This window comes from Pongo abelii, chromosome 10 (genome assembly GCF_028885655.2).
Source record: "Pongo abelii isolate AG06213 chromosome 10, NHGRI_mPonAbe1-v2.0_pri, whole genome shotgun sequence".
NCBI classification, from domain to species: domain Eukaryota; kingdom Metazoa; phylum Chordata; class Mammalia; order Primates; family Hominidae; genus Pongo; species Pongo abelii.
Window position 1 is genome coordinate 67,873,617 of NC_071995.2, and position 23,316 is coordinate 67,896,932.

A 23,316-nucleotide genomic window follows, 5' to 3' on the forward strand; every position below is an offset into this window, starting at 1 on the left:
TTTAAGTTCACTGACTCTCCACTGTCACTGTCATCTCCATTCTGTTATTGAGCCCACCTCAGCATACCTGCAAATGCCCCTACCCTCCTAAGACAGAAAGTGAAACCAGGCCTGAATCCTCAATAGTAGTGGAGAAACCTGTATGCAGATATTTCTGGTACCTGGCTCTTATTACTCTCTGCCAACAGAAACTTCCTTGGCAACAAACTGTGGGAAGAAGGTGAGTTCAACATTTTTCAAGGAAGTGACACCCAGACACAGACACAGACACACACACACACACACACACACACACACACACACACATACAGAGCTAGTAGGTTGCCAAATGTCTGAGCCCACACTCTGAGCTGGCTGTTCTGTGCTAGGCACTGCATGGGCTGAACTCAGATACTAATTGCCCCTGTGCCTGCCCTCACATTCCTCTCACTACCTCCCAGTAACTTGTATGAATTGTGGACAATGGATATATCATTTTCTCTGACCTGGAAGCAACCTGCCAAAAGTTGTAAATCTCTCTCCTCTAAGTGTCTTCTCCTAAAGTGAATGTTCTGCTGATTCCACCTGGGTTCTGTATAATCATCTAGACTACTTTTTATAACTAACAGAAAGACCTTTAGCTGTTTAGAAGGAAAAGTGAACAAAGGTCTTCATCGAAGAGCTGTCTTTTATAGGGATGGAAATGTGTGATACCATTCCTTGTCCATCATAGTGGTCACAACCAACACTCCTATAACAAAAGACAGGCTAACAAGAGAAAAGCATAAACAATTTACTTAATTAAAGTTTTATGTGGTGCAGGAGTCTTCAGAAATGAAACCCAGAGACTCAGGGAAAACTATTTTTATTTTTATCTTGGGTTCAGTGAGGAATGAACAGCTGTGTAGAAATGTAAGTGGACAAAAGGATGTGATCTAATGGTAATAGACTGAAGGAGGAAACCCAGCAGGGTCTGTTCAGATTTTTCTTGGCTTCTCTGTGTAGCATTGCTTCTTCCAAGGTATGAGGTAGCGTCTCTTTGGAATGAGAGTCCCCTTGGAATGAGACAGAAGGGAGAGAGTGACTTTTCTGACTTTTATGGCTCGCTTTATGGGGAGGAGTTCTAGTATGTATGAACCATCTTGGGGAAGAAGAATTATGGTTTCTGTGATTTGCTTTGAGGGAGAAAAGGGGGTGAGAGACAGGAGGACAGGGGAAGGTCAGAGATACCTTGCTTCTGAGGTCCTTCCAGTCTCCTTCATTTCAAAGTACTCAGCATGCCACGGCACCATACTTTGGGGTATTGTGTTCTGAGCTACCTGGGAGGTCTGAAATCTGCCTATATTTTAGTCTCCATGATAATAATGGTCCTTCCTACCAGACCAGAAATATCTACCTATAGGCTTCCCCCTTGCTATTGAGATTCAGGACTGGTTTGCCCAAGAGGCTTCACTCTCTACCTTTGAGGGGGGTGATGGGGCTTGCAGGTGAGGTAGAAGAGGAACTTACTATCGCTGAGCATTTACTAAATGTTGGGCATTCTTTGCACTTCATATATTCACTTATTTAATTATATATTTGATGTAATACATCTTGTTCTCTTAACTCTTCCAGATAGGTGTATTATCTATGTTTTACCAATGGGGAGGATAAGGTGCAGAGAGGTTAAGTAACTCTCCATAGGTCAACACGTGGCAAAGCTGAGATAAAAATCTGCTTGGCTCTAGAAACATGCCTTTTCTTCTACATGAAGCTTTTAGATTAATTGATATTTTAAAGGAATGTGAATCTCAGGGAAATACATGAAATGTGTCTAAAATTATCTACCAAATGGTGTGACTCAGAGTAGATCTGAGCCATAGTTCATAAAGATTGTCAGAGTTCACGTTCATTAAAGGAGAGCCCTATGATCAGATAACCTGTCATTACTTGATTAAAAAAATGCTCAGATGCATGCAGTTAAGTGGAACTGCAATAAAATCTCAGTGAGAACAAGCAGAAACATGGCTAGTCCGTGACCACAGGGACACTGGGCTAGTTCAATGATCATTAGATCTGTACAACCTGTTCAAATACTCCAAGTTTCAAGCATTTCTGAATACCAGGGTCTTTATGCAGGTTAGTTTCATTTCATAGTTTCATATCACAACAGCACTGGGATGTAGGGTTTGTTTTGTTTTTTGTTTTTTGTTTTTGCCTGCATACTAGAGGTGGGATTCAGACCTGGGTTTACTACAAATCATGTTACTTCCCCTCTACCATATTGCCTACAATGTGTGTCTTCTAAAGATATCAGTGACAACCCTTTATCTCAAAAATCTAAGAGACAATTGGGCTGCAAAATTTCTGAGAGCGAGTTGAAATCTCATAGGCAGATTTTCAGATCTTAAATATATTAAAACATTGCATTATTGGCCTTATGAAAAAGGACCAAATGCTCTATGAAAAACTTGTCCCATTAGATGCTGTGAGGAAAAATGTTCCATGGTCAGTAAATTAGCTTGTGACTCACTGGCTTAAACAAAATTACGTGAGTGTTTTTACTGCAGGACTTCTCAGGGCCTTTGATGTGCTAATGTGCAACTAGGGAAGAGAAATGGAATGAAGTGTTCCTCAAAGTTATCTGGCCATGGGCCCCATTTGGGATGCATTATTCATGTATGAACATGTATAAGGCATGTATGCAGAGCTGAAGGCCGTCCTGTCAACATGTGAAGGTTTCTGTAAATTGCCCTTAACTCTTTATTTCCTTATGTGGTAGAGTTTGGGTTAGCTGTCTGCTTAGGAGGAGCAGGCTGAGGTCCTCTCTGATTTCCTAGGTTAGCCAGACAGTTACCTACTTGGTACACAGTTGAGCTACGGTGGTGGGACATACTAGGAAATGTCCAGGTATGCAATGCTGCTTTGAGAGAGGGAGATTGGAGAGACTTAGGGGAAGAATAAAACCCTGAAACTGCAATGAAAAAGGGCAAGAAGTATTATATGCGTGTGTGTGTGTAGAGAAGGCAAGGGTCTAGAAAAGAGACTAGTAAATCTTCAAGACAGGCTAAATTAATGCAGTTTGGTTTGAGTCAGTGTGCTTAGTAGGGGTAGATAAAATGAGCTTTAGGCTTTGAGATCTGGTATAAGGGTAGGAGGGAACTAGCTGAGGACACTGGTGTTTGAATAGGGGACGTCATAGGAGGGGAAACTTAGAGACATGTTAGATCTGTGAAGGAATCAACTGCAGGTTTCATTTTATTTCATTCTAATGTTTGAGCTTAAGCATCTAATATTATGGGTTTAACTTAGGACTTGGCTTATTGGGTGTGGATGGCAAGATGAATTAGGAGTCAATTACAAGCTGCATGTCTTGGTTCTGCCATCACTATAGTGGGGTTGATAAGCTCTACTGTGATGTTTCAAAAGGGAGTGAGAGAGTACGTGGAGTTCTGTGAGAAGAGCTTGTTAAAGACTATTTGAGTTCAGTGATTGGTTTGACTTCTGAGTTCAAACTGATATAATAAGAGAAAGTCTGAAGAAGAAGTCTGGGCTAAAACATTATCTGATACTCCTTGATTCTAAGGATATCTGTGCCAGATGAAATGACCTATAATAATAAGTAATTTTATTAGAATGGTCTGTATTTAAAATACCCTGTTATTTAGAGGATAAACTCTGGTGGTAGACCATCTGACTCCAGCTTGACTAACTGTCAGATGAATAATCATGAGTGAATTATTTAACCTCATCAAGCCTCGGTTTCTTTTCTTTTCTTTTCTTTTCTTTTTTTTTTTGAGACGGAGTCTCGCTCTGTCACCCAGTCTGGAGTGCAGTGGCACAATCTCGGCTAACTGCAGCCTCCACCTGCCAAGTTCAAGCAATTCTCCTGCCTCAGCCTCCCGAGTAGCTGGGACTACAGGTTTGCATCACCATGCCTGGCTAATTTTTTTGTATTTTTTTTTTAGTAGAGATGGGATTTCACCATGCTGACCAGGCTGGTCTCAAACTCCTGACCTTGTGACTCACCCGCCTCGGCCTCCCAAAGTGCTGGGATTACGGGCATGAGCCATCGTGCCAGACCAAGCCTCAGTTTCATTGCCTGAGGATTAAGGACAATGATGGTACCTTTTCATATGAGAGCTGTGGATGTTAAATGAGACACACATGCAAAGGGTTAGCATGGTGCCTGGCTCAGAGTAGGTTCTCAAAAAAGTTTCTCTACATCTAAAGCAGCAGTGGAGGGGTGTGAAAGGGTCAGATCCTTGCAGTCTGCCAGCACAGAGCTGGAGGGGAGGAGTGGCATCTTCTTTGCCTTGTTTTTTGCTGCCATATCATGAAATGGTTTTCTTGGGCAACCATACTCATTGACAACATTTCTGCCAAAACCCTTTCCTGTATCAACTTCTAGATGGTGGCTACAAGCCCTACCTGACCTTGATCAAGTATTTATTGAGTGCCTGTTTCAGTCTCCCCATTGGAGCACTATGGAGTGCACATGTACACACACATGCACAGCATGCACACATGTGCACACACACACGTGCACACACATGCACTCACACACACGTACTCACACGTGCACACACACGTACTCACACGTACTCACACGTACTCACACACTCACAGATAGGCACTCACACATGCACTCACACATGCACACACATGCACTCACACACAGAGTGGGAAGACATATTCTTAACGTGAAAGTTCATGTGAAAAGATAACTCATATACATGAAAAATTGGAGGAAATACTTTAAATAACAATCATGTTTATAGTTGGAGGATGGGGTAAAACAGTGAACAAAACAGATGTAATCCCTGCCAGTAGCTCACCAAGGGCAGTGTGGTGGGTACAGTCTGCCCTGGCAGGGCACCCAGGCATTTTTCTTAGAATTGGTGATGCATGGTGATAATAAAAAGCAGACTGACTCTTTGTAGGCTTAGTATTGTTTTCAAATTGTCTACAGACAATGCATTTCCTTATTGCCTGCACCTGGGGTGAGCAATTCCCATCCCCTCATCCTTGGCACACCATTACTGTCATGCCACTCCGGTGGGAAGAAAAAGACAGTGGCAGGTAGTCTAAAGTCACTCAGTAAGATGAAGACAAATAAGAGTAAGGCAAGGAGGAGAGACTACCATTTTAGATTGGGTGGTCAGGAAAGTTCTCTCCTGATGTATGGATTTATATATACAGCATATTCATGGTCATATGTAGTTTAACACAGTCTTTCGTATTTGTTATGCACCAACTCTGTATTGGACACTGTGCTGAGCCAAGCTCAGTGTGAGGTGCCATAGAGCTTTAGAGAAGGGGCGGTTGGTGTTGTATGAAGGCACCGAGGGATTCATTGGAGAAAACTAGGATTGGATGGCTCAATTGTGAGTATCCCACCTAGATATTCACATGAAGACACACTGTGTATTTGTCTTGCCTAATGCCTGGTAGAGTCATGAGCACAGTAGGCACTCAGTAAAGACTTGAGCAAGCCTGGTTGCAATATGAAAGAAATACTGGCTGCATTGAGGGCAGCATGTATGTCATGGATGTACATATCGCCTCAACTAGCTGGAGGGCAAAGTCTATTTTGTACGCCCTCTTTTGGTTTACGTAGATTCAACCCCTGGGAGACTGTTTCTCCGTTCATCCTCCAAAAGACAAAAACAAGTTGTATGTCTGAGAGGAAGAGGTTTAGAAGGCAAATTATTTTATTTTTATCAGCTGCTAAGAATCTCTTGATTTTTCTTCCTTTTTTTTTTTTTTTTTTTTTGTCACAGAGTCTCACTCTGTTGCCCAGGCTGGAGGGCAGTGTTGAGATCTCGGCTCACTGCAACCTCTGCCTCTTGGGTTCAAGCGAGCACATCTGGCTAATTTTTTTTTTTTTTTTTTTTTTGTATCTTTAGTGAAGACAGGGTTTTGCCATGTTGGCCAGGCTGGTCTCGAACTCCTGACCTCAGGTGATCCACCCACCTCGGCCTCCCGAATCTCTTGATTTTTACAACTCTTTCCTGCTGAAGCTAGAGACAGAGTTGGCTGCTCAAGGTATGACCCATAGTGTCTGTTGCTCTCTGGTGTTTGTCTGCTTTATGGAAATCCTTTTGGTATAATAGACAAGTTTGGAGTACAAAGACTGAAACACAGTGTGATGTGCATTTCTGGGATTCCTGACATGATGATTGTGAGTAAGAGGGGCTAAGAAGTGAAGAAAAAATACCAAACAAATGTTTTACTAGGAGCTAATCATTGCTCTTGTTTTAACAATTTGGTCAGTTTGAAGGTAGCTATCATTAATTCTCCCTTCAAATTCTCTGAAAAGAAGTGCAAAATTTCTCTAACTGTGTTTAAATGCATTGAGCATGGAAGCATATAAAATAAAATGAAATAAAGGAATAGCTGTGGTGAATTTTGGAAGGGGAAGGAACTCTAAAGATAGCATTTAATATTTTAAAATCTTCATCTTAAAACCACCAACACATATTCCTGTCACTCAATGCAGGGACTTTTGGTTCTCGTTAAGGGACTGCTGGATGGAGACTGCATTCCTGTTTACAATATGCCAAGCCATATTTTTTTTAGTAGATTGATCATTTACTTGTGATTTTCAGTTTTTATTACATTATTGAATTCAATGATGCATGTAGTGTCAGGGTAACTAAACAACTGCCTAGAGCCTTAAATGTGGAATTATGAGATAACAGAGTCAGTTACAAAATTTAATTTATAGACCTAGAGTGATACATGTGAAGAATTTAAGAAGTCAAATGATAGTGTATACAGCATGTAATAGGAGATTACCAGCAATCCCCCTGCTCTACCCCTGTCTTTAAATTGGCTCCCCCAGAGGCAGCCACTTTCCAACTCTTTTTGGATATTTCTTTTTTTTCTTTTTTTTTTTTTTTTTTGAGATGGAGTCTTGCTCTGTCGCCCAGGCTGGAGTGCAGTGGCACAATCTTGGCTCACTGCAAGCTCCGCCTCCCGGGTTCATGCCATTCTGCTGCCTCAGCCTCCCGAGTAGCTGGGACTGCAGGCACCTACCACCACGCCTGGCTAATTTTTGTATTTTTTTTTAGTAGAGACAGGATTTCACCGTGTTAGCCAGGATGGTCTCGATCTCTTGATCTCGTGATCCACCCGCCTCGGCCTCCCAAAGTGCTGGGATTACAGGCATGGGCCACCGCGCCTGGCCCTCTTTTTGGATATTTCTATTGCCCTATATCTAAATAATGTTTTTATATTGTTTTTTTGCTGTATACACTTGAAGAACATAATATAATCTTCTGGGAAGATTTAATTTTCTTATGTCACACCTTACATTCACTTCTACACTCAGCTTCCCAATATCATAAAATTGTCTAAAATTTTTTAGTTATGTCAATATCCAGGGCTTACATTATTGTGATGTGTCACATATAATTTTCATTTTTTTTGCTTTGTTTGAATCATTGCCTTGTTTTTACAATTTGTTTGGCTTTGGTTCCCTCAAGTTCTCTAAAAAGAGCTGAAAATTTTTCTCAATGTTAAAAATAATCAATTCTTTTTCTCTTCAATAAACTCCTCAATCCATGTATGTCTTTAGTGACTTTTTGGTTCTATCAACTTGTTCCCCCCATTTTGTTCTATCATCGATGAAAGAGGAATGTTAAAATGTTTAGCTATGTGATTGTACAATTGTCTATATCTTTTAGTTTCACTAATTTTTGCTTTGTATATTTTGAAACTCTGTTATTAAGTACATAAACAGTCAGTTTCCTATGCCTTCCTAAAAAATGACTCTTTTATTATTATGAAATGAGCCTCTTTGTCTGTGGTGGTACTCTTTATTTTGAAATCAGTTTTAGCTATTATTCATGAAACTGCTTCACCCTTCTTGTACACATTTTTCTCTTGGTTAACTTTTGACTTATCTGTGTCTTTATATTTCAAGTATTTTTGCAGGCAAAAGAGAGTTGCTTTTTAAAAATCCATTCTGATAATTTCTGCCCTTTTTCCCCCTTAGGGACAGGGTCTCACTTTGTCACCTAGGCTGAAGTACAGTGGCATGATCACAGCTCATTGTAACCTCAAACTTCTGGGCTCAAGTGATCTTCCTGCCTCACTCTCCTGAATAGCTTGGACTATAGGTGTGCACAACCACACCTGGCTAATTAAAAAAAAATTTTTTTTTTTTTTTTTGAGATGGAGTCTTGCTCTGTTGCCTAGGCTGGAGTGCAATGGCACAATCTCGGCTCACTGCAACCTTCGCCTCCTGAGGTCATGCGATTCTCCTGCCTCAGCCTCATGAGTAGCTGGGATTACAGGTGTGCGCCACCATGCCTGGCTAATTTTTGTATTTTTAGTAGAGATGGGGTTTCACCATGTTGGCCAGGCTGGTCTCAGACTCCTAACCTTGTGATCCACCCGCCTCGGCCTCCCAAAGTGCTGGGATTACAGGTGTGAGCCACCACGCCTGGCCTTTACATTTTGTTTTTAGAGACAGGGTCTCACTATGTTGCTGAAGCTGGTCTTGAATTCCTAACCTCAAGCAATCCTCCTGCCTCAGTTTCCCAAAGCACTGGAATTATAGGTGTGAGCTACCGTGCCTGGCCTAATTTCTGCCTTTTAATGGGAGTGTTTAATCTTTTAACATCTAATGTAATTATTAGTATTGTACAATAGACCTCCTTATTCATGGAGGATATGTTGCAATACCCCTACTGGATGCCTGAAACTGAGGATAGTACCAAACCCTGTATATGCTATGCACAAATTTCTTTTTCTTTCTTTACAGTAGATCGGGGTGTCCGATCTTTTGGCTTCCCTGGGCCACATTGGAAGAAGAAGAATTGTCTTTGGCCACATGTAAAACACTAAGATTAATGTTAGATGATGAACTAAACAAACAAACAAAAAAAACTCATAACATTTTTAAAAAGTTTACAAATTTGCGTTGGGTTGCATCCGTCCTGGGCTGCATGCAGCCCACGGCTGGTGGGTTGGACAAGCTTGCAGTAGATTCTAGCAATCTCAGCACACAATTTTTTTTCTTTCCTTACTATGTCAAGAGTTTTCAAATGTTCACTTAAAGGAAGCACTTTGTGGCTTCTCTTGGGCATATCCAAATTGCCAACTTTACATGTCTTGTGTTTGGAACCATTATAAAGTAAAATAAAGGTTACTTGAACACAAGTAATGTGGTATCGTGGCAGGCAATCTGTCTTTGTCTTAGGCTACTAAGACAATGGGTGGGTAGAGGATACAGTGTGGATATACTGGAAAAAGGGATGATTCATGGTTTGTGATTTCATCATGCTACTCAGAATGGTGTGCAATTTAAAACTTATAAATTATTTATTTCTGGAATTTTCCATTTAATATTTTTGGACCAAGGTTGATTGTGGGTAACTGAAACCTTAGAAAGTGAAACCATGGATAAGGGAGGACTATATCTGTAGTTAAGTCTGACATTTAATTATTTGTCTCTCTTTTTTTTTTTGGCCCCTTCTGTTTCTTATTCTTCTGTAACTCCTTTCTTGGTTTATTTTGTATTGTTTGAATAATTTTAGAATTTCATTTTATCTGTTGACTTGAGTTCTACTCCTTTGCATTATTTAACTTTTTGCAGTTTATTTAGAGTTAATGAGTTAATATTGTACCACTTTACATAAAATGTAGAACCATCAACAATGTAGTTCCATTGATCTCCAACTCCCATCCCCTATGCTATAGTTGTCCTAAGTATTATACCTATGTGCATTATAAACTTCACAAAATCATGTCGTAATGTTTGCTTTAAGCCCTCAAATGTATTTTATTTTGTTATTTTATTTTATTATTATTTTTGAAATACGGTCTCAGCCTGTTGCTCAGGCTAGCGAGGAGTGGCAACTCATGGCTCACTGCAGCCTCAATCTCCTGGGCTCAAGCGATCCTTCAGCCTAAGCCTCCTGAGTAGCTGGGAGCACAGGTGCATGCCACCACGCCCTGCTAATTTTAGTATTTTTTGTAGAAACAGGGTCTTGCCATGTTGTCCAGGCTAGTCTTAAGCTCCTGGTCTTAAGCAATTCTTCTCCTTCGGCCTCCCGAAGTGCTGGGATTATAGGCGTGAGCCACTGTGCCCAGCTTCAGATGTATTTTTTAAAATTAAGATAAAAAATAATTTACATTCAATAATATATCATTTTTATTCTCTTCATCCCTTTCCATAGTTTCAAATTTCCATCTAGAACCATTTCCCTTTAGCCTGAATAACTGTCTTTAACATTTCTTATTGTACATGTCTATTCTCAAATTCACTTAGTTTTCTTTTATCTCAAAATATCTTTACTTTGCTTTCATTCTTGAAGACTATTTTCATTGGATATCAAATTCTGGCTTACCAGTTTTGTTTTTATGTAGCACTTTAAAGATGTTTTTATACTGTCTTTTGGCCTCTGAAGATTTTGATTAGTCAGTGATTATTTGAATCACTATGACCTGGCACATAATGTACTGTTTTTCTTTAGCTACTTTTAAGACTTTCTCTTCATTTTTGGCTTACAGTTACTTCACTCTGATGCGGTAGATGTATTTATTTTGCTGAGCTTCTTAAAGATATAAATGTATCTTTAAAGATATAAATGTATATATCTGCATAAAGATATATATCTTTATGCAGATATATACATTTGTATCTTTTCCTAAATATAGGAAGATTTTGGCTGTTATATCTCAATTTTCTTCTGTTTCATCCTCTCTGCAGGTTCATAAATCTCTTTTTCTCTCTCTTTTTTAAAGTTCATTTTTTTCCTCTCTGTTGTTTAGATGGGATGATGTCTATTGATGTATCTTCGAGTTCCGTTTTAAGCCCGTCTAATAATTTTTTAAAACTTTTATTTCTGGAATTTTTCTAATCTTAGAATTTCTATTTAGTTTTTTTATTTGTAGTTTTGATTTCTTTGCTGAGATTTTATTTATTTTTTTTCACAAGCATGTTCTTGTCTGCTCCATTTAGCTTCTTATAGTAGCTGCTTTAAAGATCCTTGTCTGCTAATCCAGTATCTGGATCATTTCTGGGTTAGTATTCACTGATTGTTCTGTCCCTCCAAGCTAGGCCGCATTTTTCTGGTTCTTTGTAGAGCAGTTTTTCCAACCCCTGCCGGCGGACTGCTACGGGTCCATGGCCTGATAGGAACCTGGCTGCAAGAGCATTCCCGCCTCGGCTCCGCCTCCTGTCAGATCAGCAGCAGCATTAGATTCCCTTAGGAGCGGGAACCCTGCTGTGAACTGCACATGCGAGGGGGATCTAGATTGCATGCGCCTTATGAAAATCTAACTAACGCCTGATGATCTGAGGTGGAGCAGTTTCATCCCGAAACCATCCCCCGCCCCCACTACGTCCATCTCTTCCATGAAATCAGTCTCTAGTGCCAGAAAGGTTGGGGATTGCTGTTGTAGAGTAGTTTTTGTACCTGGACGTTGTGAATGGCTGGATTCTTTTATATCCCCCAGAAGAGTATGTATACTTTTGTTTTAGTAGTCAATCACTTTGCTTAGACTCAAATGGTAAACTTTGTCTTGGGAAGTAACTCAAATTTCAGTTCAGTCATGTTGTCTTTGGTTGGGCTGTGCGCAGTCTGCCCCATATATGGTAGATCAGGAGTCAGCAATAGATTTGGCAGAGTTACACACAGAATCCAGGGGTCCCCTGCTCTTATCTTTCTTTTCCAAGATTCCTCTTTCACTTTTCAGCCGCTGTGTTTGCCCCAAAATCTGTTTTCTGGTTATTCAGGCCAGGAAGGCTGTGGATTTCTATCGGAGGTTAGCTGTCCTGTGGCTCTGACTTCAACCAGCCCTCAGACTAAATGCTGTAAACAAGAAACTCACTGTATGGCAGTACCTTCTCCAAGTTTCAGTGCCCGCCACAATCTCCTTGCTTTTGTCTAGTTTCCAGTGTCTTTGGGTAGGTGGTGTTTTTTGTTTTGTTTTTTTTTTGTTTTTTAAGTATTTCCAGCGTTTGTTTCTCTGTGGGAGGGTCAGATCTGGTAGGAGTTTACTCATCATATAAGAAGGGGGAAAAAAAAATGAAAGGAGCTCTTTGTGATTCTTTAGCATTCCCTATTTATCTGGTTTTGTTCTCTGTCTTTAATGTTAAAGGCTTTCTCAAAATGTCTGGTCCTTTATTGTTTGTTCTTGTTTAAAAAGTTCTGTGTGCAAACCATTGTTCTCAAAGGATGAATTTCTTGGTAGAGTGATCAAGGAGGGGATGGCTATTTCCTTGGTAACTTGAAAATACTACGTTTTCCTCGAGTACATTCCGTTTTTCTTGGGAACATTATTCCAATTTCTTACTTGTGGGAAATCTGCTTGGATACATGCAAAACAGAGTTAAGGAAAAGACTCAGAATTCAGTGGTTAGATTTTTAATGAATTCTTCTATTTTTTCAGCCCAGTAGCTCAGCCACAGCATTCACTGTGCCTGGTAACCCTGTACCACAGTTTCCCTGGGGCCACTTCTCTAGAGAGTAAACCTTTCCAACTTCTGTTGGGGTGATGGAGGTAGCTTTACAGGGTGGGGAAGCTGATGTAAGGGTCCAGGTCTTTCTTTTTTGTTTGTTTTTTTGAGATGGAGTCTCGCTCGGTCACCTAGGCTGTAGTGCAGTGGTGCGATCTTGGCTCACTGCAAGCTCCGCCTCCCGGGTTCACACCATTCTCCTGCCTCAGCCTCCCGAGTAGCTGGGACTACAGGAGCCTGCCACCACGGCCGGCTAATTTTTTGTATTTTTAGTAGAGACAGAGTTTCACCGTGTTAGGTGGGATGGTCTTGATCTCCTGACCTTGTGATCCTCCCACCTCCGCTTCCCAAAGTGCTGGGATTACAGGCGTGAGCCACCGCGCCTGGCCTCCAGTTGTTTCTTGTTCAAATGTTCAACCAATCCTTTTGTTTTCAGCTCCACCCTTAGCCCTGAATGCAGAAGCTCATGGTGACTCCTGCATCCTGGGCTTTTTGAGTTTTGTTTGATTGGAAAACTTCTTGTTGGCTCCCTCTGTTCCCTCCACCATTTCCAGACAGTCTTGGTTGTGTTTTATCCATTCTACTAGTTCAGTTATCATCTATTCTATTTCTGTCTGCTGCCATGTTATTAAAATTTGGTCTGCTGGGGTCTCTTCTCATATTCTCTATATGCTTTGGTATTTATGTCTCTTTATTCCTTTACATTTATTTGAGTGGGATTTTTGGAGGAGAGTAGATGTGTGTTCTCTCTTCCCTTATTAATAGGAAGTGAATAAATTATAAAGAACTAATTTGAGGAGAAAACAACTTTTCTGATAAATGATAAAAGCAAGCTTTTCATCATATTATGTTGGACTTTTAAACAACATACTAAACTTGAAACTTCCTCCTCAAGCAAGAGAATAAAGTAGAGGTTGGGGTGCTTATATATGATGCAGCATCACAGAGATGCTGAGCTATAAGCAACTTGTAGGTCTTTTGGAACAGAATTTTTCACACTTCTTTAGTGGTAGTACACTTTTTTTTAAAAATAAAATTTTACTGGCTGGGTGCCGTGGCTCATGCCTGTAATCTCTACACTTTGGGAGGCTGAGACGGGCAGATCACCTAAGGTCAGGAGTTCAAGACCAGCCTGGCCAACATGGTGAAACCCTGTCTCTACTAAAAATACAAAAATTAACCAGGCGTGCTGGCAAGCGCCTGTAATACCAGCTACTTGGGAGGCTGAGTCAGGAGAATCGCTTGAACCTGGGAGGTGGAGGTTTCAGTGAGCCAAGATCATGCCACTGTACTCCAGCCTGGGTAACAGAGCAAGACTCCATCTCAAAAAAAAAAAAAAAAAAGAAAAAGAAAAAATTACTTGCACTTCAATATATAAAACAGAAAAAAGTTATTTTCTCCTCAGCAATTTAAAGTGTTCTTGTTATAAAACCCCTGAGCTCCTTTTAAGAGCTTTGGGATCCCTTGGCGCCCGGATGGAAAATCATTGCTGTAGGGACAGCAGTTTACATTTCCTTAGCCCGAACAATATGTACAACCATTTTTCTTCTGGTATAGGAGTATTAAGAAGTAATTATTTAAAAAATTTTATTGATACATAATAGATGTATATATATTTGGGGGTAAATGCGATAATTTAATACATTCATGTAATTTGTAAAGATTCAATCAGTGCCATTGGGATATCTGTCACTTTAAATATTTGTCCTTTATAAGAAGCAATAATATTAAACTTTATTGGGCACTCACTATGTTTGGGACATTATGATATGGGCTTTATATACATGATCTCATTTAATTCTTACAACAATGCTGTGAGGTAGATGTAATGATTATTTCCATTTTGTAGATGAGGAAATGGAGGCCTGGAGAGGTTATGTACTTGTTCATGGATACACAGCTAGGAAGTGGAAGAGCTGGGACCCAAAGCCCACTCACTTAACCAGGACACGACCCTGGGCCTGGTCTGCTGGGATCTCACTTCCCAACCCCCTCACCCCCCATGCCCAGCACCTGGAACCATCACTGTGGGGGCTGTACACTGAGGGTTGTCTCCTATTTGTGACAAAAATATAATGGACTAGAGTGAAACAAAATTGCAATGTATGTCTCTAATCTTCAGGCAACGCCAGCTCCCAGACACCCCGCCCTATTCTGCATCCGACTCATGCTCTCCTCCGCAGGTCAAAGGTGAGTGCGATCCACCTTCAGCACATCCGGCACTGTTGCTTTTCCTCCTCGACGCTGGGCCGTGAGAAAGGGGCACTTCTTGCTTGTGTCTCTCCCCAGGTGCATGCTACCGAACCTTGAGGCCCACAGCTGGGAGGACTCCAGCTCCTTTTCTCCACCCCACAGCTGCTCCTGCGATGCCGCCCATGCACCCGCTGCAGAGCACCTCTGGAATGGGCGACTCCAGCCAAATCCACGGAGGCTTTCACAGCTGCCACTCAAACGCCAGTCATCTTGCCACCCCCCTGGACCAATCCGTGTCCTCCCATCTGGGGATAGGTTGTTCTTACCATCAGCAGCCTCTGTGTCACAGCCCTGGGTAAAGAAAAAGACATTTAGTTATCAAAGACCTCTGCAGAAAGCCTCGGAGCAGCCTGCCTCTGGCAGGGACTTAGGGAGAATGCACAGTGGAGTTCTTTCCAGGAGATGGCAGTGTTGAGACGCATATAGGACGTCGCGAGGTCCCAGTGTTCTTGGCTTAGACAATCTTTTAATTAAAAACCCTTCAAATCCAAGGTCCTCATTCAACCAAAAGCTAAAATGTCAGAAATATACAGCGAGGTTCTGGATGATGGAGGAAACACTGTTAGCTTATGCAGGCTCAGCTAGACTACCCAAAAGGATCGTGGATGAGCTCTCCGAGAAATATCTGCTAGTTAAGCATTAACTGATGTTCTTTTCTTCTGTCTTCTCCCCTTTTCTTTCTTTTATTTCCTCTTCTGGATCTAGAGGGTGCCAGAAAGAGTAAAGGCCATCAGAAATTGTGGTAAAACTCCATGAGAAAAAACTTGTCGGGTGTAAAATGTATACCTATATTTTAAGTCTGTATCTTCCCTGTCTCAATGAGTCCTCTGCCATTATAAACATTGTCAGCTTATCTTTCAAATTGGTAAATCTCAGATCCACTTGATCAAGGGAAACTGAGTTTCAGCCTAGTAGGGCTCAAGGAACCTTGACTAATTGGAATTAGGCTTAGGAAAGCAGAGAGCCTGGGAGATTAAATTTTATTTAACATAACGTGGAACGCAAGGAAGAATCCTAACCTTCATTTTGGTGTCTTGATTTTAGAGCTTCGTTGCCTCCAACCAAGAAGAGAAAGTACACGCAGGCACTGGAGGACTCCGGGGAATGCCGAGTGTGGGCCTGCCACTGCAGACCGAGTGAGCAAACCTGGGTGGGAACAAGGGCAATGCCATCAAAGCCTTGAGCATTAAATCAAGGCTTTTTACCAGCCTTTGAGCAGCCCTACAAAAGTTTCGCTCTCACAGAAGAGCAATGATAAGCTCTGGTAGTTTGGTTCTTCCCTCTTGATGTACCTTTCATGCAGGCGGGGTCACACAGGTCCTCCCAGGAAGAGATGACGTTTTCTCTCTCAGGTGCGGGTGAAATGCCAGTCTTTCAATTTCGGGGACAATGTGTCTCAGAGGATCCAGGCTCCAGGCCTGTGGAAGCTGTGCAATATGGCAGTGCCTTCAGGAGCCTGCTGGTGTGCCCACTGCATTGTTGCAATCCTTCTCAACCTTAATGTACAAGAAATAGCATGAGGATCTTGGTAAAATGCAGACTCCGATTCAGTTTCTAGGGTCTGAGGTCTGCATTTCTAACAAGCTCCCAGGTGATGGCGATGCTACTGGCTCATGGAAGGCACTCTGAGAAGCAAGACTTACCGGGTTTTTCCACTAGAACAGGCAGGTGAAAAGTTGAACTTTTCCTCAAACTCAGTGGATGTTTGAAATTGGAAATCATTTTAGAAGTCTTTCATCCGAGTCATCTAATGTCCAAGCGGTCAGTCTTCCTGTTTTTTTTGGTCTTATATAATGTGTAACACATCATGTTTTGAGCCAAGAGACCTGATTAACAAAGTAGCCTTTCGAAGTCCAAAGACTTGAACTTCAAAATTTTCAGAGTAAATGCTATGGCACATACTAGGGGAAAAGGATAACACTCTAGGCCAGTTTCTGTTTGTTTGCTTATTTGTTTTGTGAAGATGGGTTTCACTAAGTTGCCCAGGCTGGTCTTGAATTCCTGGCTTCAAGTGATTCTCCCACCTCAGCCTCCCAAAGTCTTTGGATTGCAGGCATGAGCCACCATGTCTGGCCTCAACCCAGTTCTATTAGCAACTGTAAACACTCAAATGTGGGCAGTGTGAACAAATTCAGCGTACCAAGTCCCATTTCTTCTATCCCAGTTTGTCAGCTTAGCAAGAGGTTGAAGACTTCCTTCTTGGGTTCCCCCATCCCACCATTGTCCCCAGATTCTAGAGATTTACCCTGTCCAGAAAGGAGATGTGTGTGGCTTCACCTGAGGGGGAAAAAACACAGTCTCTGTTGCTGGGGCTGCTGCCTTTGCCTTTGACAGCCCCATGGTAAGAGCTGATTCTCTGAGGGACCTCTGGCGTCAGCTCCGGCGTGGGCTGTGGAGGCCTTCTGTGGATGATGACTTCACCCTGTCAGTCAAGTCCCACCCATCTCCTGGGCGTGCGGTCTCAGAATTGCACTGGGCATCTATCCCTCATATCAACTAAACCTCAAACTGCCTCCTTTCTTTGTATATGCATCCATCACGGTCAGCAGTTGCTCACCATTTTTTTTCCAACCTTGGAAACACAAAATGCTAATTAAAGCCCCATTTGTGGATAAGTTAGAGCTTTCCATCCACCTTCCTATGAAATGCTACCCTAATTTCTTCAGGGATCCCCACATCTAGCCTGTAGCTTTTTTTAATGATTCTCAGACACAAAAGGCTGAGTAAATTCCTAGCCAGATGGGGGAACCATCTGTTCATTCTCCTGCAGATGCACTAGCTCACTAAGCGATACAGGACAAGTCACTCAAACCTTCCAAGAATTTCCTCATCAAACCAGATTGCTGCCCAAATTGGCCTGGCCATCCCAGAGTTAAGCTCCATCCTGCGATGGTTTTCTGCTGCCTGTCCCAGAAAGGTCATTGATTCATCACCATCTTCAGAGAACAACCATGGAAGAGTAATGGAAATTACTAGGATTTCCAGCAGATAGGAAATCCTATATCCCTTGTTTAAGTCCTATTCACAGGTCACTGAAAAGCTGATTAAAGATAACTGATTCCAGACAACAGTTCCAGAATGAAAATGAGCAGGTTCCCAAGGCCAAAAAAAGAAAAAAGAAAGAAAGAAAGAAAGACACAAAACAAAGCATTTAGTTAATCCAAATGCCACATTCTTATTACAGTTAGTATTTTTAGCAAAAGTTTTCTAGTCAATAATTCCTATTTGGTGTTGCAGGGGCCAAGGTTTCTACAAAGGTCCTGGGGAAACAGCACATTGCTAGAGGAAGGAGGAGGTTATGCCAGTCTTACAGGCAGAAAGATCACCAATTTTTGATCAGAGATGTCCTGAATCAATCAATAAAGCTTTTCTGGTGACCTCCTCCCAAGTAGTACACTTTGGCCAAGGGTTCCAAGATCCTCATTTATAGGGCTGAAAATGTAGAATTACTGGGTTGGCATGGGCAAATATAAAATTTTGCTTAGAGAGGAAGTGTTGGTAGGCAGGCTTCTACCAGCTGGTTCCTGGCCCTACTTGGTCTGAACCCCAAATAAAAAAAGGGTTCATGGCCTCCCTGGGAGGCTTCAATCTTCTCTTATTTTAAACCTCAAATACAAAAGGGTTTTCCAGCCCTAGAGTCATGGCCGGTGGCCCACAGTAAGAGGTGCACTGGCCGAATTCACACTGTAGCATCAGAAAATGTACCTATCTCATCTCTCCAGGAATCTGGGATTCCCAGAGCCTTATTTTTCTTGATTATGAAATGAGAATAATAATTTTGACTTTACCCATCTCTAAGACTTTTTAAAGTAAGTTATGCAAACATGTTTTGAAAGGCATTCAAATGCAAGCTATCAGTTTTCTCCAAAAGGTCTGGACTTAGGCAGTTTGCTGCTTTTACATTCTCACTTCTGTTAGATTTTCTCAAGAGATCCTCAATCTAGCATGAAGTGAAGAGGAAGATTGGAATCTCACCTCTTCCACTTAACAGCTGTGACACTGGGCAAGTTATTTCAGGTCTTTGAAAGTCAGTTTCTGCATTTGTTAAATGAGATTAAGAATCCTTACCTCATAACCACTTCAGAAATCCTTTTGGCAGTATCTACCAAAGCATGTCCTACAACCCAGTGATTCCACCCCTAGAAGTATAACTAGCAGGAATGTGTACATATGCCCACCAAAAGACATTCATAAGAATGTCCAGAGCAGCATTACTTCTAACAATCACAAACCAAAAAGATACCAAATGGCCATCAACGGCAAGATAAATTGTGGTATATTTATACAATGGAGTACAACATGGCAATGAGAATGAGCAAAGGACTGCCGTTTGCAACACTAATGAATGAATCCCATAAACATACTGTTGGGCAAAAGAGGCCAGTGAGGCCGGGGACGGTGGCTCATGCCTGTAATCTCAGCACTTTGGGAGGCTGAGGTGGGTGGATTGCTTGAGCCCAGAAGTTTGAGACCAGCCTGGGCAACAAAGTAAGATCCTATCTCTACAAAAAGTTAAAAAAAAAAAATTAGCCGACGTGGTGGCACACGCCTGTGGTCCCAACTACACAGGAAGCTGAGGTGGGAGGAAAGTTTCAGCCCAGGAATTTGAAGCTACAGTAAGCTATGATTGTGCCATTGCACTCCAGCCTGTGTGACGGAGCAAGACCCTGTCTAAAAAAGAAAAAAAAAGAGGCCAGCCTAGCATACAAGAGTATATATTACATCACAGTATTCCATTTCCATAGTATTCCATATAAACTCTGCTATGGTGTTAGATTTTAGGATAGTGGTCAGTCTTGGGGAGGAGAAACTAATTATTGACAGGGGGCATGTGGGTGTCTCCTACAGGGCTCAAAGCATCCTATACCACTAGATCATTTTGTAAAGTATAAAATTGTGTACTCATGATCTGTGTACTCTTCTTGATGTACAGTGTCCTTCAAAAAAGAAAGTTTATGGAACAAAAAGATTCTTACCTGGGAGATAATTTAAGGAGCTGATGGAATACTATGTAAAGTGTCTGGGACAGCACCTGTGGTGCAGAAAGCACTCAAAGTAGGAGACATTGTTAGTAGTATTAATATGAATAAGTTCTAGCACTAGGCTCAGGTGTGTGCCTTGGGTTTCAGTGTGGGCCTGTAATCCCAGGTTCTGATCCCTAGGCTTTTCCCAGCTTGTAGCCATCTCCCAGGGAAGCCACAACTGTGTCACCCCTGTTGGAGCAGCTGCTCTGATACCCTTACTGTTGTGATGACAAAGGGCAGGAAATGCTGTTGTCTTTGAGGACAATCCTCCCTGCCCCTGTCCACCCTCCCCATCAGTGTCTGGAGAAGTGGAGCTGGCTTTTGGCTGCATGCCTGGGAACATTGACCTTGCTGCCACGCTTGAGTGGGAAAGGGCATGATTTAGCCAGTATTCAGTCAGGAACATGGGCTAGTTATTTCACATTCGACAGAGCTACCATGGAGGCCAACAACAGAAGTATTTCCCAAGGCTTCTTAGGAAATATTGAGCCACCTAAGTTGAAACAAGTAAAGTGATAATGACAGTGCCACTAGTAATAGCTGAAGGCACCATTGTTTAAACTCTTATCAGTGGCAGACACTGTGCCCTGCGTTTTACAGTCATGGCCTCGTTGAACCCCTTCAACAACTCTGGGAGGTAACATGATTACTCCCATTTTGCAGATGAAAAAACTGAAGCTCAGAGAGCTTAAATCATTTTTGTAAGATTGCTTAGCCCTTAAGTGTAGAGTTGTGATTCAAACCCAGATCTGTCTTGATTCGAAACTCCAAGCTCTTGACCCTTTCTTCATTGTAGGAGAGAGGAAGAAAAAAAAGAAAGAATTATGTTCTCTCTTTCTCTCAATTTGGTGTAAGGATAACCATAGAAGGGTTTCTTTTCTTTTTTTTTAAAAAAAAATTATTTTAGACCAGGTAGCTTTTGGAGGAGTGAGAGCATGAAGAGCTCCTTGCATTGTCCACTTCCTGTATTTGCAGCTGGGAAAAAAAGTTTTTCAGTGTTTTGAGAAATCTTTCTAAAATGGGTATTTTATAAAAACAAAGAATGCATATTTTGCTTAAGTGACATTTAATAGCAATACCCCAGGAGAAATACTTTTTTTTTTGACATTTGGTATGAAAAGCAACTTGAAGCAGTTCTATTTATTTATTTTAGGAAGTCCTCAATGGAAGTATAAAGAAAGGAAAAGTTTGAAGATTAAAAAAAAACCCAGCTCCTTTCTCCTGCATTCTCCAAGCTGTGGGCTAGGTAGATACATTCAATAGGAGCTAATGTCCTATTTGTACATTATTACTGAGAGCCTGCACCTGGTCTCACAGATACACACTATTTCCCATTCCTTCCTGATGTCAGGCATGAGTGATGGTAGAGGAGTTAAAAGAAAAGGGAACAGCAACCATACCAATACCATTTTACATAAAAATTATCTGAGGTTGAATCCATATGGTTTAGGAGGCATACTCAAATTAAGACAAGTTGCAAAGATTATGCAAAATAGGAGGTTGCACATGTGAAATTGCTGTTATTTGACCATTTTTGACATAGAAAAGTGGCAGTTTTCTACAGTTGATATTGCACACTAACAAGATTTTCTCTGTTACTTTATCTTGGTTCTAGCTTCTGAAAGTGCTTTCACTTCCATTATGTCATTCTCTCTGCTTGTGTAATGCTGTAATGTGTAAAGATGGCAGGATACAAGTTTTTAATTTCTATTTTGCAGTTGCGGGAAGTAAGACTCCAAGTGAATAAATAACTGGTCTAAGTTCAAAAAGCTAATTGGACCACAGAATCTTGGAGCCACAAAAGACCTGCCAAAATTAAAATATATTGGTTGCAATGAACAAAAACAAACCAAAATTCAAAAAAAGCAAACCCTCAAACTGCCTTGTGCAAAAAAAGCAAAATAAAACAACAACCACAAAACAAGCAAAAAACAAAATCAGGGGAACTATTGGCTCCTGTAACGCGAGGGTTTAGAATTGGGTCCCAGAACTCAGATGACACCATGAGGACTGGGTGCCCTTCGTTTTTAACTCTGCCTTCTGCTGTGCTGGCATCATTCCCAGATGGGCTTTTCCCTCACGTCCCAAAATGGTGCCAGCAGCTGTTGGCGATGTATCTTGCAGGTTCAAACCTCATGGAGAAGAGTGAGCATCCCTGAAGTGCTGAGATCCACTCTGCTTGAATTGGGATAGGCCACATGTCCACCGCTGATGCAATTACTGATGCAAGGACTGAATGCTGTACTTTGATTGATTGAGCTGGGTCACCTACCCTCCCGGCTCTGGGAGTGAACTTCACTGCAACCACACAGACTGAAAGTGAGGAGAAGCTATGCAGGATGTAGCATAGATAGATATTAGGGACAAAGTTTCCAGCAGGTGTTTACCCCCCACCCTTTGACAACGCTGACCCCAGGCTGCTCCTTTTACAGATGAGAAAATGAGGTCAGCAGCACACCTCCTAACCCCAGCACATGACACTACCCCGGTCACTCTGCCTTACACATGGCCCACTCATCAGCTTCATGCTCCTAGCTGTGAGTCTAGGAAAAACAGCCTGGAAGGAATGCTCTGACCCACCTGTTTCTTTGCAGTGACAAGTAGGAGTCGCAGCAGTGAAGTCCAGGACCCTGACAGTGAGGGACAGAACGGAATGCCTACAGACCAGTGCTCTCCTGCTCTGAAGTGGCAGCCATACCATAGTGTTCCTTGGCACAGCTTATTAAACAGTCATTATGAAAAACTGTAAGTGGCTTGGGTGGGCTGGAGAGTGAGGGGAGAAAGACAGTGCCAAATCTCAGTACTGAGTTCAAGCACTGGAGCTTTGATGTCACCTCTGGTCAAGTGGGGCAACTCAATGAGAAAGTGTCTGTCTTACTCCTCATTTTTTGCATCCTAACAAATAAATAGTTGGAATATGGGTTTCTGGCCTTCAGAAAGCCAGACTTATAGTTCCATCTGATTATAATTTAACCACTAAATGATGGAGAAAGAAGGAATCTTTCTGGGATCACATGCCCAGTTTAAACTAAAAACTGGAATATAGACATTCCCCAGATCACTAACATTTAATCCTGCAGTTAACTTATAATGCCATAAAATACTTTTCTGGGGGCCACATTAAATTGTGAGCCAATGACCACCCCCAACATATATGCTGTGAATGAATATTACCAAGTTCACTGACAATATATCCTGCAGCAATCGTGGTAGGTGGTTTCTTTATGTTAAGGAGTCTGAAGTCAAATCATACAAAACATCCTAAAAAAGTGGAAAAGCTTCACCCAATTTTTATGACATAATATAGTTTCAAGAAATAAATGTGCAATCCTGTATTATTACTCTTAAACATCCTTTAAACTTCTTTATTTCTTAGCATGTAATTTACCTACTTAAGCCTTCTAGAATTTTCACTGGGCTATAACTTAAGTTAAAATTTTCCAAATTCAAATTTTAAAATTTTCCAAATTCAAATACTGTAAAGCTTATCACTGGGACTTTCATGGTGGATGTACTAGAGGGAAGAAATATTTTCCTTAAAAGAAAATCTAGGGAGTGAAACAGACTTTGGGAGTTGGTGTGTTTAATAAGCTAAAGGAAGCTCAT

At 41.5% G+C, this 23,316-nt stretch overlaps 1 protein-coding gene across 1 annotated transcript in view; it reads left to right on the forward strand.

The window, feature by feature from the left end:
- Window positions 1-23,316, forward strand: part of MYRFL (myelin regulatory factor like) — a 122,851-nt gene that overhangs the window by 33,885 nt on the left and 65,650 nt on the right. Inside the window, exons 3-6 of the mRNA XM_009248027.3 lie at window positions 14,556-14,623; window positions 14,723-14,981; window positions 15,731-15,822; window positions 22,305-22,455. Of these exons, the coding sequence (XP_009246302.3) occupies window positions 14,556-14,623; window positions 14,723-14,981; window positions 15,731-15,822; window positions 22,305-22,455 (570 nt within the window). The remainder of the gene's footprint in view (window positions 1-14,555; window positions 14,624-14,722; window positions 14,982-15,730; window positions 15,823-22,304; window positions 22,456-23,316) is intronic.